Source organism: Colobus angolensis, unplaced genomic scaffold (genome assembly GCF_000951035.1).
Source record: "Colobus angolensis palliatus isolate OR3802 unplaced genomic scaffold, Cang.pa_1.0 Scaffold52, whole genome shotgun sequence".
Taxonomy (NCBI): domain Eukaryota; kingdom Metazoa; phylum Chordata; class Mammalia; order Primates; family Cercopithecidae; genus Colobus; species Colobus angolensis.
In genome coordinates this window covers 5,127,367-5,140,222 of record NW_012118710.1, presented here as the reverse complement: position 1 = coordinate 5,140,222, position 12,856 = coordinate 5,127,367, and the positions used below count along the sequence as shown (strand labels likewise).

The 12,856-nt window shown below is 55.4% G+C and overlaps 1 protein-coding gene across 1 annotated transcript in view; it reads left to right on the top strand.

Moving 5' to 3' along the window:
• ADGRA2 (adhesion G protein-coupled receptor A2) overlaps nucleotides 1-12,856 on the top strand; it is a 58,159-nt gene that overhangs the window by 10,034 nt on the left and 35,269 nt on the right. The window contains exon 4 of the mRNA XM_011960756.1: nucleotides 1-212. Within this exon, the coding sequence (XP_011816146.1) occupies nucleotides 1-212 (212 nt within the window). The remainder of the gene's footprint in view (nucleotides 213-12,856) is intronic.

Genomic DNA, 12,856 nt, shown 5'->3' with positions numbered 1-12,856 from the left:
CTGCTGCTGTGGCTCCTGCTGCTCCTGGCGCCTGAGGCTCGGGGCTCGCCCGGCTGCCCGCTACCCATACGCAGCTGCAAGTGTTCGGGGGAGCGGCCCAAGGGGCTGAGCGGTGGCGTCCCTAGCCCGGCTCGCCGGAGGGTGGTGTGCGGCAGCGGAGACCTCCCGGAGCCTCCCGAGCCCGGCCTTCTGCCTAATGGCACCGTTACCCTGTGAGTACCCTACCAGGCCAACTCCGCCCGAGCTGGGACGGGGGACGAAGGGAAGCGAGACAGGAGGGGTGGAAGCAGGCGGAAGGGGGCTATCCCCCCACTTCAGAGATTCCCGGACAGGCCTGAGTTCAGGCGCCCACAGGGGAAGCTTGGAGGAGCAGAAGAGAGGCTGGGGCTCCAGGAGCGCGGAGGCGGGAAGGGACTGCAGGGGTCAGGCGCACCCCAGAGAAAGGCACCGCAGGCGCCCACTCACCTGCCCAGGTGAAGTGGAGCGCACGCCTGCAGGGCACCCACGCCCCAGATTTCCAGCCTGGACTATGGTTGCGGACTCTGGGGGACCTGAGAAGGGTGAGAGCGGGGAATGCTCAGGAAAGATCGACGCCCGTGGCCCAGGAGGGGGCTGTGGTCCTAACCACTGCGGACGCGTCCCAAACCGGGCTGGAGGAGTCTCCGAATTTACCTGGCTGGCCTTGTCCCTTCGATTGGGGTCATCCCATCCATACCCCCTGGCCTGCCAGCGCCGCTTCCAGCCGGTCTCCTTAGGACAAGGGGAGGCTGGGCTCGGAAAAGTCAGCCCTTGGAATGCGGGCGCTTCTGGGCTGCAGGAGACCCTGGTGTCCCTATCCCTCTAGAGGCCCCTCTCCCGCGGCGCAGTTTGTGCAGTGAGCTCTGTGCTGAGTCCCGCGTTCTTGCCTCTCCTTTGCCTCCCCTGGAAGTAACTCGAGCTTTGGCTGTTTCTCCACTGACTTCGCGCAAAGATTGCGAATAAAGAAACGCGGCTGGGGAAGCGGGGTTCCCTCACCGCAGCCCACCCCGGCCTCCTTCGGCGACTTCCCTCTCAGTCAGGGCCTCAGTACGCCCTTGCTTTGCTGGCAGCGAGCGCGGCAGCGCCGCAACCCGACCCCGAGCCTCCTACAGGGGGTCGCAAGTCCCAGCAGCCGCGCGAGCATTGGCGACCCCTCCCCACCGCAGAGATTTCCTGCGCCGACCACGTGCTCGCAGCTCCACGCACGCCGTGGACTTGAGGGTCTGGCCCCCGCGACCGCCGCTTCCTTTCCTGTCCCAAATCCAGCCTAAGAGCCGCTTCCCTTTCCCTGTCCTCCTGACCCCAGTGGCAACCGTTTCTCCACCGCCCCTTGCCCGGAGTCGGGGCTGGCCCAGTCTTTTCGATTGTGTCCAGAACAATACAGTAGCGCCTCTGGTTGGGTGAGTTCAGAGGCTGCCCGCTTCCTGACAGGACACAACTGGTCAGCCTCTGACGCTGGCCGCCCGGCCGGCATTTTCCCCGGCCCGGGTGTGTGTGTGTGTGCATGTGTAAGCCTTGGGGGTGGAGGCGGTGTGTCTGCTCGCTGCTGCCTCCCTGCTGCTCAGGGCTAAGGCCATGGCCAGGGAAGGACCTGTGGCTGTTCAGGGCAGCTCTCTCTGAGTGTCCGCTGGGGTTTGAGGGTCCAGGCAGGCCTGGGCATTCCCCAGCTCACTTAGTTCTGGAGGAGAAAAATGCTTGCTCTGCGGAATAGTCGGTAGCATCTGCGTGAGTCCCAGCTGCATCATAATCAGAGCTGAGAGCTGTGCGTGCATGTGTGCATGCTCTTGTATCTACTCATGCACATATGTGGGATGTGTGTTCTCTGCGTGTCTCTGTGTCAGGGTTAGGGAATCCTAACATATCAAAGGCAGAAAGAAGTGGGAGAGGCAGTGGATAGAAAGGCAGTTTTGCAGTACATCTTAGAATGATCAGGCCATGGTTAATTCCTATTCGTGCCACTCCTAGGAGAAAGTTGGGCCAACTCTTGGTAAGAATACATTAGAATCGGGTGGCAGCAAAGGTGACCCCTAGCTCACCCCCCCATCGCGAATCCTCCCAGGCCACTGACCCATCAGGCTTGGGATAGGATACCCTTTAAGGAGCAGCCCCCAGCCTGGCTCTGGATGTCCCCACAGGGACACAGACAGCGCAGGCCAGGAATGCCCTGGAGAGCCCACGGGTCCTTCAGCCTGGAGGGTAATGGAATCCCCAGCCACAGACTTACTGCTTAGCTCTCCTGCCAGACTCTGCATAATCCTCATCCTCATGGCACCCCCTAATCCCCACCAGCTGGCTTCAGAAAGAAAAAGAACCCAGGCTGTCCCTCAGCAGAAGCTGGGCAAGGGTTCCTTCCTCTGAGGCTCAGTCCCCCAGCACCCCCACACCCACCCCAGGATGCATCCTGAGGGAAGGAGCAGGAGAAGGTCTGTGTAGGGGCTGAAAGGGGATGATCTGTCTCCTCCCCATGGAGAAGGGTTACAACCAACAGCCCTCTAACAACAACAAAAACCCCAGGTTAACAAGAGTAAAGCGTAACTCATGTATTACTGTTATGCACACACGTGTGCACGGGAGTCAGTAAGGCTGAAATGCTCTCTCCACAGGGCACAGATGTATGGACTGGGAGGTGGGAGGTGGCTGGCAGGTGATGGGACACCAGAGAAGGTGAGTTGCACAGAAGCAAAGGTGGTTTCATTATGCGGATTTATGTGGATCACGCCGCTCAGGTGATCTTTCAGAGCTTTCTGAGTAGATGAGAAGTCTGTTTGGGTGCTGTGACAACTCCCAGACTCTTCTCCTGCTCTTTCTTGGTTATTTGCTGAGATCTCTAGGGAGGAGGTATTAAGACCATTGCCTTTCTTTCAGGGAGACGTTTTACTCCATCTGGTAAGGGAATTCCAGGGAGAGTGCCCTGTCCCTGTGCTGGGGGAACAGGGGACAAGATAAATTAGCAGGATCTTGGTTCTGAGCTCCAAGTTCTGAGGCCCCTAAGGTCTCTCAGTGTGTCAAAGTGCCTGGTCTTTGGGGTATCGCCCTCTGAGCCCCTGCGTCTGGGAAGGAGGGGACTGCTGTTTCTTTTGCCCAGCATCAAAGCCAGATGACAAGAGCTGAGAGCCGCTGCACGCAAATAGCCAGACTCACTTCCAAACTCCTCCTTCGTGCTTCGTATATTTTTTTTTTCTGCCATGAACATTTTCCTTTTTACCTTTTAGCTTGTCACCTGGTGCAAATAAAACTGGAGCCATTCATTTTTGCATTTTGGCTTTATCCTCCCTCCCCATCTCCCCAACATTCCCATGGATTTTTCCTCCAAGATGGGGCCCCGGGGCACTCAGGATTGATCCTTGGGGAGCCCAAGTGCTGGGGGCTGGCTGTTCAGGCATGAAGGTGGGGTCCCTGTCTGCGGAGAGCCTCCTCCTGCGCTCTGAGAAAGCCTTCCTGCAGTCGGAGGCGACCCCATTCACAGTCCTGTTTACCGCATGGAAAGCCCTCCCGCCATCTCCACCCATTATCTGAACTCTGCCTTCTGTTTTTGCATCCTCCCTCTCCCCCATCCTTTGCATTTTTTTCTCTAGTGGATTTTCATTCGCAGTTTTCCAGGAAAGCTGAGCTCTTGGCTTCCTTCCTGATCCCTCTGTCCCACACCCCCCCCCCCACCAGGCTCCTGGCCCAGTCTGCAGGGCAGCTGTGGGCACCCATGCTTCTGAACAGAGAGAGCAGGAGCCTTTGTGGGCCTCCCCGAGGGAAAAGATCCCACAGGGAGTGGCTTATGACAGGGAGAACCTGGGTGTGGGAGGAAGGTGCAGACCACTGTGAGCCCTACTATTACTCGGCAGCAGCTGAGGGCTGAGGTTCTCAGCTCTGGGAGTGAGTGAAGGGGAAGGGGGATGAGGATAAGGAATTCCAGGAAAGGACTGTTTGTAGATAACTCCAGAAGGAAATCTATAAAGACCTCCTGGGACATCTGAGCAGGCACTCCGAGGATACCAGCCAGTGTCATAAATTCCCAGACAGCCTGGGCTCCAAAGGATCTTAGCGATAAGGAAGTCCAGTCCCACATCTTACAGCTGAGCAAACTGAGGCCAGGAGAGGAAGGATGCCTCGCTGACAGTCACACAGCCAGCCTGGGGCTGGCGCCGGGATGGGCATTGCATTCCTGCCAGGTGATGGCCTCGCTGCTCACCTAGCTGGACTTGGGACCCATTAGACACAAAAGATGCTTTAAAAAACCCGGTTCCTTCCCAGCAGAATCTGAGCCCTTTTGACCTGGGAACATTCCAGGCTGGGCAAGGAGAGGTCACTTGGAATTTCTCCAGAACAGGCAAACCCTCAACCTGCTCTGCCTACCATTCCGGAAGGCGGGAGTGCCCACCACGCAGGCTGCCCACCTAGGGAAGAGGCTCTCTGCTGCAGGTGTGCCCAGCACGGGCTGGGTTCTTCTGCTGGGAGTTCAGTGGTCTTGGTGGGAGAAGTTGAGGAAGATGGGCCTCAGGGAAGTAGTTCTTGAGCACGGGTCTCCCTCTGGACCTCCAGCTGCTGGCTGGGACTCCCTTCAGGGCCCCTTATTACAGCCACCGGGATCCAGTTAGGGGAATTTGGGCAAAGCGTGCCAAGCGTCGTGCACATGGCCCGAGGGCAGGACAAGGATGCTGGTGGAAGGGCAGGCCCAGGCCGGCGCCCCCACCCCCTTCTCTTCCACCAGCTTTCCCCCATATGGTTCTCATAAGGTCTGGGCGCAGAGACAGCAGCCAGAGGAAGTGGCTGTGTACAGAGAGCTTTTGTGAGAGAAGAGGGGGAGGGGGAAAGAGCGAAGAAAAAGAAGGAAAGAAGAGAGGGAAGAGGCCAGAGACAGAGAAGGCAAGGGCAAGCCCGGAGACTCCAGCACCCACTCCCCTCCCCACCGAGGGGTGCAGGTCTCAGCTGCAGCACCCCCACCTGGGCTCTGGGACCTTGCCTGTTCAAAGGGAGGGGCCCAGCAGAAACCTCAGTCTCTCCTGGACTCTTCCCCACCACCCACTGGAGAAGCTGGAGGTCGCTAGCTCAGGATCCAGGGATTCCACACATCCGTCCTCTGGGGCCTGGAAGCTGCTCCCCTGAGGGCTCCCTCTGCTGCAGAATGTTAGAGTCAGGGTCCCATCCTAGGGAGAACCCTGGGCAGAGCTCAGAGTGCTCTGGGGCTCACTGGTTGAATGAAAGACACTGCAGAGGCCATCATGCTGGCTCCTAAGGGGGCACTTGTGACTCTGCCCCCAGTGGGTCCAAGACCCCGAATGTGTTATTTCGCCAGAGTTATTCCTGCATGTGCATGAACCCAGCCACCCCTGAAGCCAGCGAAGTCCCTTTCTGCTGGCTACCATCTCCCCTCTGTGATTAGGGCGGGGCGGGGGGGGGGAGTGGCAACCCCTTGTCCTAGGGGGGAGTCTGAGAATTTCCCCCAAAGGCACAGGCAAACCAATGTAATTTGAACCTGACCATAAATTGACCCTTCAATGTGGGGTCATGTTTTTAAAGAAAGAGAGTGTTTCTAAGTTTATCCCACATGGGAGTCATTGAGAGAAGAACCCTTTCCTGATGGAGAGTAAGTTCCAGCCACTTCTGAGTTGATCACTGTCCTTCCACTCCGTGGAGGCACGGGCTGCTCCCCTCAGCAAAGCCCAGAGAGGGGAGGAGAGTTCCCAGACGCCACACAGTCTGAACCCAGACACCGCTAGCTTCCTTATCACCCCAGAGGTAGAGGCTGCCCCAGCCTCCCTGGCAACAGCCAGAGAACAAGGGCGGGGAGAGGAGGGAAATGGCCCCGGACTGGGGGACCAGAAGGAAGATCCGGTAACCGCTGGGAAGGGCTGCTCAGAGGGGCTGTTTATTTTCATTCCCCCAGCCCAGCGGCTCTGTTCTATTTACAGCTCAGACACTGACAGGACGAAGCTGCCTCCCCCCTTCCTCCCTCCTCTGGGGGCCCCCATCCTTCCCAAACTCCAGAACATTCCTTTGCTTTCAGGACTGGGTTATGGGGGGAGGGGGCAGAGAAGCCGTGGAGTGTAGGTCACTCCAGCAGCCTCCCAGGAGACTTCCCAGCTCTCCCAGCCCTTTCCTGGGAGCCAGGGAGGTGTGCAGGATGGATGGGGCCAGGTGAAACACGGGAGCCCCATCCGTCACAGAGGAGCAGGCAATGGACAGGGTGGGAGAGCGAGTCCTGGGGAGGGAGTTCCAGCCTCAACCGAGGGGCCAGACATCTCCCAGCTGGGAAGGGAAGAAAAGTCTCAGGGCCCCCTCTACCGCCTCTGCTCCTCCCTCTCCTCCTCCCTTCCCCTGCCAGGGCTCCTAGCCTTGTGGGGAATTGTGTATCGAGGCAGAAACTATGACTTCAGGCTTCGGGAGACTCAGCATCCAGGATGGGAAAGGCCATCAAAGATAAGGTGTGGGGTCTCCAGTCTGCCCCCAGAGAGGGGCCCACCTGCCCGCGGTGAGACACACACGCGCTGCTCTTAGCCAGGCAGCTCTAACTAGACCCCAGGGCTCCTGCCTCCCATCCCCTCTGCTGTTAGTCTGTGCAGGTGGGAACCCAGAGGCAAAGCCACCAAGGGCAGCTGCATCTACAGGAGAAAGGGAGAGGAAGCAGGACAGAGATATCTGGGGACTCTGAAGCTTCTCAGACCTCTTGAAAGCTTCACCACCCTCAGTCTCAAACAGTGACACTGCCCCAGGCAGCAGGGGCCCCGGAGGCCACACCTGCCCACTCTGCTGATGGCAACGGTGTTTTCTGATGAAAATGCGGGCACATGGGACTGGGAGTTTAAGGGGCCTGACCCCAAAAATGGTACTTCCTGTCTTCACTTGAGGAGGGTTGCTGAGCTATAGAATAGGTTAGCAGACAGGAGATCAAAATACAGGTTTATTGTTGATAAAAGCTAGATTGGAAGGCCTAGCTTAGAGGTTCAGCAGCAATGAGTTTAGTCAGAGCTGCCCACCCAGGGGACGTCCGAGTCCCACTCCCAGCCCCCCTGAGGGAGAGCCCCCACATTAAACAGCTCTGCAGGCAGGAAGGTCTGGGGCCTCTTTGTACACTCACCAATCAGAGGAGCCATCCCTGGAGATGGGACAGGGCAGATGCCCTAATCCGTTTTCCTCCACATGGATACATGAGCCAGGGAAAAGGGGCTCCCCCGATCCCATAATGGCCTAACAAGAACAAGCGTATTCCCAGGGTCCCTGTCCAGAAGCACTGCATGGAGTATTTGAAATCAGTCTGACCCAGCAAATGTACAACCCATGGTATCTAAAACGCCCTTCCAACTGTTTCCACTTCCTCTCTGGCACCACCTTGGGTAGCTTCAGACAGTGTGACCCCTATGGGTGTGGCGTCCCAGAAAGGCTGTACCGTGGAGCCAGGCTCACTCAGAGAAGGATGGATGCTATCTCCTAGGTGTTGGGGAGAGAGAGGGAATTGGAGGTAGAAAAAAACTGCCATTTGGCTTGGGGAAACCCAGGGCTCAGCAGTGAACTCTGTTGACCAAACAGCCCCTCCATCCTGGAACTCTGCCCCTGTCACTCAGCCAATGCCTACAGTGTATCCTCGCCCCATAGAAGGAGGCAAAAGACCCAGGCTCTGCCCTTCTGTCCTTACAGTCTCCTGGAGACAGGTACCAGCTCACAATGCCAGACAGGATCAGGGCAGCAAATATAGCTTCTAGGGAGGAAAGGTCAAGGATGAGTATCTACTTAGGTAGAAAAGACTGATAACTTCAATCCTTTTGGGTCTGTTTGTATTTTAAAAGAGGTCTGCGCCACGTGTGTTGGCACTTCCCTGTAATCCCAGCTACTCTGCAGGCTGAGGCAGGAGGATCACTTGAGGCCAGGGGTTCAAAACCAGTCTGGGCAACATAGCGTGACTGGGGTTCAAAACCAGTCTGGGCACAGGGAGATCTGTGTCTAAATTTTCTTTTTTTTTCTTTTATTTTTTGGCCAGGCGGGGTGGCTCACACCTGTAATCCCAACACTTTGGGAGGCCGAGGCAGGGTGGATCACGAGGTCAGGAGTTCAAGACCATCCTGGCTAACAGGATGAAACCCCCATCTCTACTAAAAATACAAAAAATTAGCCGGGTCTGGTGGTACGCGCCTGTAATCCCAGCTACTCGTGAGGCTGAGGAAGGTGGGTTGCTTGGACCTGGGAGACGGAGGTTGCAGTGAGCTGAGATCGTGCTACTGCACTCCAGCCTGGGCAACAGAGCAAGACTCCATCTCAAAAAAATAAATAAATAAAATAAAATAAATAAATTTTTTTTTGTTAGCCGGGCATGGTGGCATGCTAGCTATTCCAGAGATTGAGGCAAGAGGAATTCAAGACCAACCTGGGCAACATAGTGAGACCTCCATCACCACCCATCCCTCAAAGAGGTCTGCTTTCTTCACCTAGAAGCTTGGCTCCCCGCTGGGGGGCTTTTAGGTTGTGCATGGAGGAAATGTGTAAGGTCAATTGGGGGTAATATCCCAGCCTGCACAAATCAGGGGGACACAACACACGTAGATGAACATTCCATCTTCCTGTTGGACACATCTCCCTCCACCTCCTATGAGTGGAAGTTTGTAGATATGCAATATACGATTTATGTTTGTAGGACTAGCCTGTCACACAAGGCTGAGTGCACAGTGACTGTTAGGTAGCTCTGAGCAATGAATGGATGAATGAATGAATACATAAGTGTGGGTGATTACAGCAGACTACGTTTCTTGTGCTCAAGTCAGGATGCTGTAACCCCCAAATCCCCATCAAGGCATACTGATTACCCCCAATGAATACCCGCAGCCCATTTTCTTTTTCTTTTTTCTTTCTTTTTTTTGAGACAAAGTCGAGTCTCACTCTGTCGCCCAGGCTGGAGAGCAGTGGCACGATATTGACTCTCTGCAACCTCTGCCTCCTGGGTTCAAGCGATTCTCCTGCCTCAGCCTCCCTGGTAGCTGGGACTACAGATGCATGCCACCTTGTCTGGCTAATTTTTGTATTTTTTAAAAGAGATGGGGTTTCACCATATTGGCCAGGCTGGTCTCGAACTCCTTGACCTCAAGTGATCCACCCACCTCGTCCCCCAAAGTGCTGGGATTACAGATGTGAGCCACTGCGCCTGGCATGTAGTCCATTTTCTTAGGCTTCTGCCTCCAGGTTACGTCCCAAAGTCACAGATTCCCTTCCCATCCAAGCCTCAGTTTCTTGGTTCCCCTGCTCACCACAAAGTTGCGGTGCCCTTGTAGCAAGGGTAGGTTAGAGAAAGGAGACCAGACCTATGAGAGAAGGCAGGGTGGAGCAGGACTCAATGCAGGTTTGTTTTCTCTCATGTCTTGGGCCTCCAGCCCTGCCTGGACAACCCAGCTTCCAGGCTGGGTTCAGGGGCGGTCTTAGGACCCAACTCCCTAAAGCCCCTCCCTAGGCCTCCTTCTATTGCCAGTCGGTGTTCAGGGCTGACCAGACAGGTGTCCAGCCCAGGGAAGGGTGGCAGGGAAGTGCAGGAGTGGGCAGGACACCTTACATGTCCTCACCAACATTTATGTCCCTTGCAGTCAGGCTAAATGCATGTGAAGGCAGCCACGGAGGGATGAGAAGCCACAGGCCAGCCTTTCGCCTGAGGTTGTGTGTTGAAGCAGGGCCTGTGCACGGCGAGCATCCTCACTTTTGGAGGTCTTACTGTCGTATCAACCATACTAAAATGTACCCACATCCGTCGTCAAACATAATAATTATTGCTAATGACATAGTATGACATTGGGTAATTATGTCATTAAGCATTTGTTAATTTCCATCTTTGTGGCATCTATATTTTAGAGGCAATGCTTCTTTTTTAGGTTTTAAGCGTCTCTTTGGGCCCTGGAAATGCTCAAAGGCACAGCGCCTGCAGGGGAGGCTGAGAGCTCTGATTTCGGTGGCGGTTCGAGCCCCAGGGCTTTTTGGCATCAGCAAGCAGACCGCCCCCTACCTGCTCTATGATGGTCTCCCTAAGACACGGCCAAGCCGCCAGTGGGAGGTGTTGGAGACGGGGCCTCCCAGACTCTAGGAACCTCTAGGAACCTAGTGATGGCCTGAACTGACGGAGGCTCCAGGATCAGACTCCCTAGGGAGTATGGATACCCCAGTTACAGAGAGGAGCTCTTGGGTCTGAGTGGTTGGCAGGGGGCTGACACGCATGCCTCTTCCTGCACATGTGAGAAACATTTAGTTCAGGCATGTGTTATGTGCCCACGTGACTCCTGCAGGGTCATCTTTGATGTCGGGGTGGTATCTGGTATGTTCCTGCGGCTGCCCAGAGCCCACAGAGCCTCTCTGTAGACGCCAGCCGCTCGCTCCCTTGGCCTCCAGCCTCATTAGTGGGAACTCTACTTGCTTCTCTCTCGCAAAATAGGACCCCAGCCGGGAGAGAGTTCTGGTATGGACTTGGTGTGCCCCCTCTCTCTCTGGCCAGATTTCAAACTCTCAAGTAGAGAACAGGAGACTCCAGGGACTGGCCCTCCTTCCTGTGAAAAGCTTGACATTAGGAGTGGGAGAAGGGCGTGGGAGGGAGGGAAGAAAGAAGCTGAAGATGCCTGGCCAGGCCAGCCAGGGCTCTGGGGCAGAGCTAGTGTGGTTGGGCAGGAAATCCACCTGGCTGGCCCCCGTGAGGTTTTAGGGCCAGAGGATGGAGCAGGTTGAGGAGGTGTCTGTCTTGAGGGGGTTGAAGAAGGCTGAGGCTGACCCTGTGTCTGTGCTGGATGGAGCTGTGGGTCCAAAGCTCCCTCCTTCCCTTCCCAATTGTGGCCACTTTGCCTGCCTGCCTCCCAGGGGACAGCCTAGAGTGGTGGGAACATTTTTCTGCCCGTTGGATGAAGCTGTGTGTGTGTGTGTGTGTGTGTGTGTGCATGCGCGTGCGCGCATGTTCATCCCCATCAGCAGTGCTGTAACGCCCAGCTTCCTACCTGCCCGTAAAAATGCCAGACCCAGCCAGGCACAGTGGTTCATCCCTGTAATCCCAGCACTTTGGGAGGCTGAGGTAAGTAGATTTCTTGTGTTTAGAAGTTCAAGACTAGCCTGGGTAACATAGTGAGATCCTGTCTCTAGAAAAACTTCTCTCTTTTTTTTTTTTTTTTTTTTTTGAGACAGAGTCTTGCTCTGTTGCCCAAGCTGGAGTACAGTGGCATGATCTTGGCTCACTGCAACCTCCACCTCCTGGATTCAAGCGATTCTCCTGCCTCAGCTTCCAGAGTAGCTGGGATTACAGGTGCGTGCCACCACACCTGGCTAATTTTTGTTTTTAGTAGAGATGGGATTTCACCATGTTGGCCAGGCTGGTCTTGAACTCCTGGCCTCAAGTGATCCACCCACCTTGGCCTCCCAAACTGCTGGGATTAAAGACATGAGCCACTGTACCCAGCCTCTACAAAAATATTTTTTTTTAATTAGCTAGTCATGGTGGTGCATGCCTGTAGTCCTAGCTCCTGGGGAGGCCAAGGTGAGAGGACTGCTTGAGCTCAAGAGGTGGAGGCTGCAGTGATTTGTGATCATGCCACTGCATTCCAGCCTGGGAAACAGAGCAAGACTTGTCTCTCTTAAAAAACAAAACAAGGCCGGGCGCGGTGGCTCAAGCCTGTAATCCCAGCACTTTGGGAGGCCGAGACGGGCGGATCACGAGGTCAGGAGATCGAGACCATCCTGGCTATCACGGTGAAACCCTGTCTCTACTAAAAATACAAAAACTAGCCGGGCGAGGTGGCAGGCGCCTGTAGTCCCAGCTACTTGGGAGGCTGAGGCAGGAGAATGGCGTAAACCCAGGAGGCGGAGCTTGCAGTGAGCTGAGATCCGGCCACTGCACTCCAGTCCCGGCAACAGAGCGAGACTCCGCCTCAAAAAAAAAAAAAAAAAAAAAAAAAAAACAAATAAAAAAAGCCCTGCACTGTCTGTCTAAAACTGCCTTCCCTCCTCTCCCCAGATAGACCCACCACAAGGCACCCTCTGGAGAACAGAACCATCAAGCTCAATGTCAGTGGAGGCCCCTCTCTGGATAATCTAGGTCTAGAGTAAACTTCCTCAGACCTCTCCAGGTTAAGGCCAAAAGATCCAATGCTGGATCTGAGGACTTGAATCACACAGTGATCTGCCTGAGGTCTTTTCAAGAGCTGGAAATTCCGCAAGAAGGGGGGCCCTTGGAGGAGAAGGATGAGAAAGGCCTTTGCCTGGTGCCTGTGTCTGCGAGTGGGTCAGAGGGTGGGGGGGGCATCAGGACCATGTCCTCTGCAGCAAGAAAATATCTCATTTCAAGACTTTCAGGGCTGCAGTTGGTGCCGGGCTAGCCAAACCGGAAGCGTGGGCTGCAGCTGCCCCCCACTCAACCCAGCCCTTGCCTCCCAGCACACACAGAGGCTGCCTCAGAGAGAGAGGGGTGGGGTGGAGGGAAGAGAGAGAGAGAGAGACCGGGCCTGCATGAAGTCTGGGCTCAGGGCGGCCTGGGGAAGGATGGGAGCCGGTCCCAGAGATAAGATATTCAGGACCAGAGGCTCGTCCTTGCTCTTCTCTGGGGCAGGTCCCCGATCTGTCGATCTGTCGCTGTGCTTCCACCCTGCACTGGGATACGAGTGCACTTGGCCTGCAGCTGGTCTGAATTGAGATGTGTTGGCAGAGAATAGAGTAGTAGGACATTCCAGAGTCCTGAGACTTTCTACCAAAATCAAAACGAAAGTATCTCATTAATAATTTTACATTGATTATATATTGAAATGAAAATACAAAAATTAGCTGGGCATGGCGTAGTGCACCTGTAGTCCCAGCTACTTGGGAGGCGGCAGCAGGAGAATTGCTTGAACCCGGGAGGAGGAGGTTG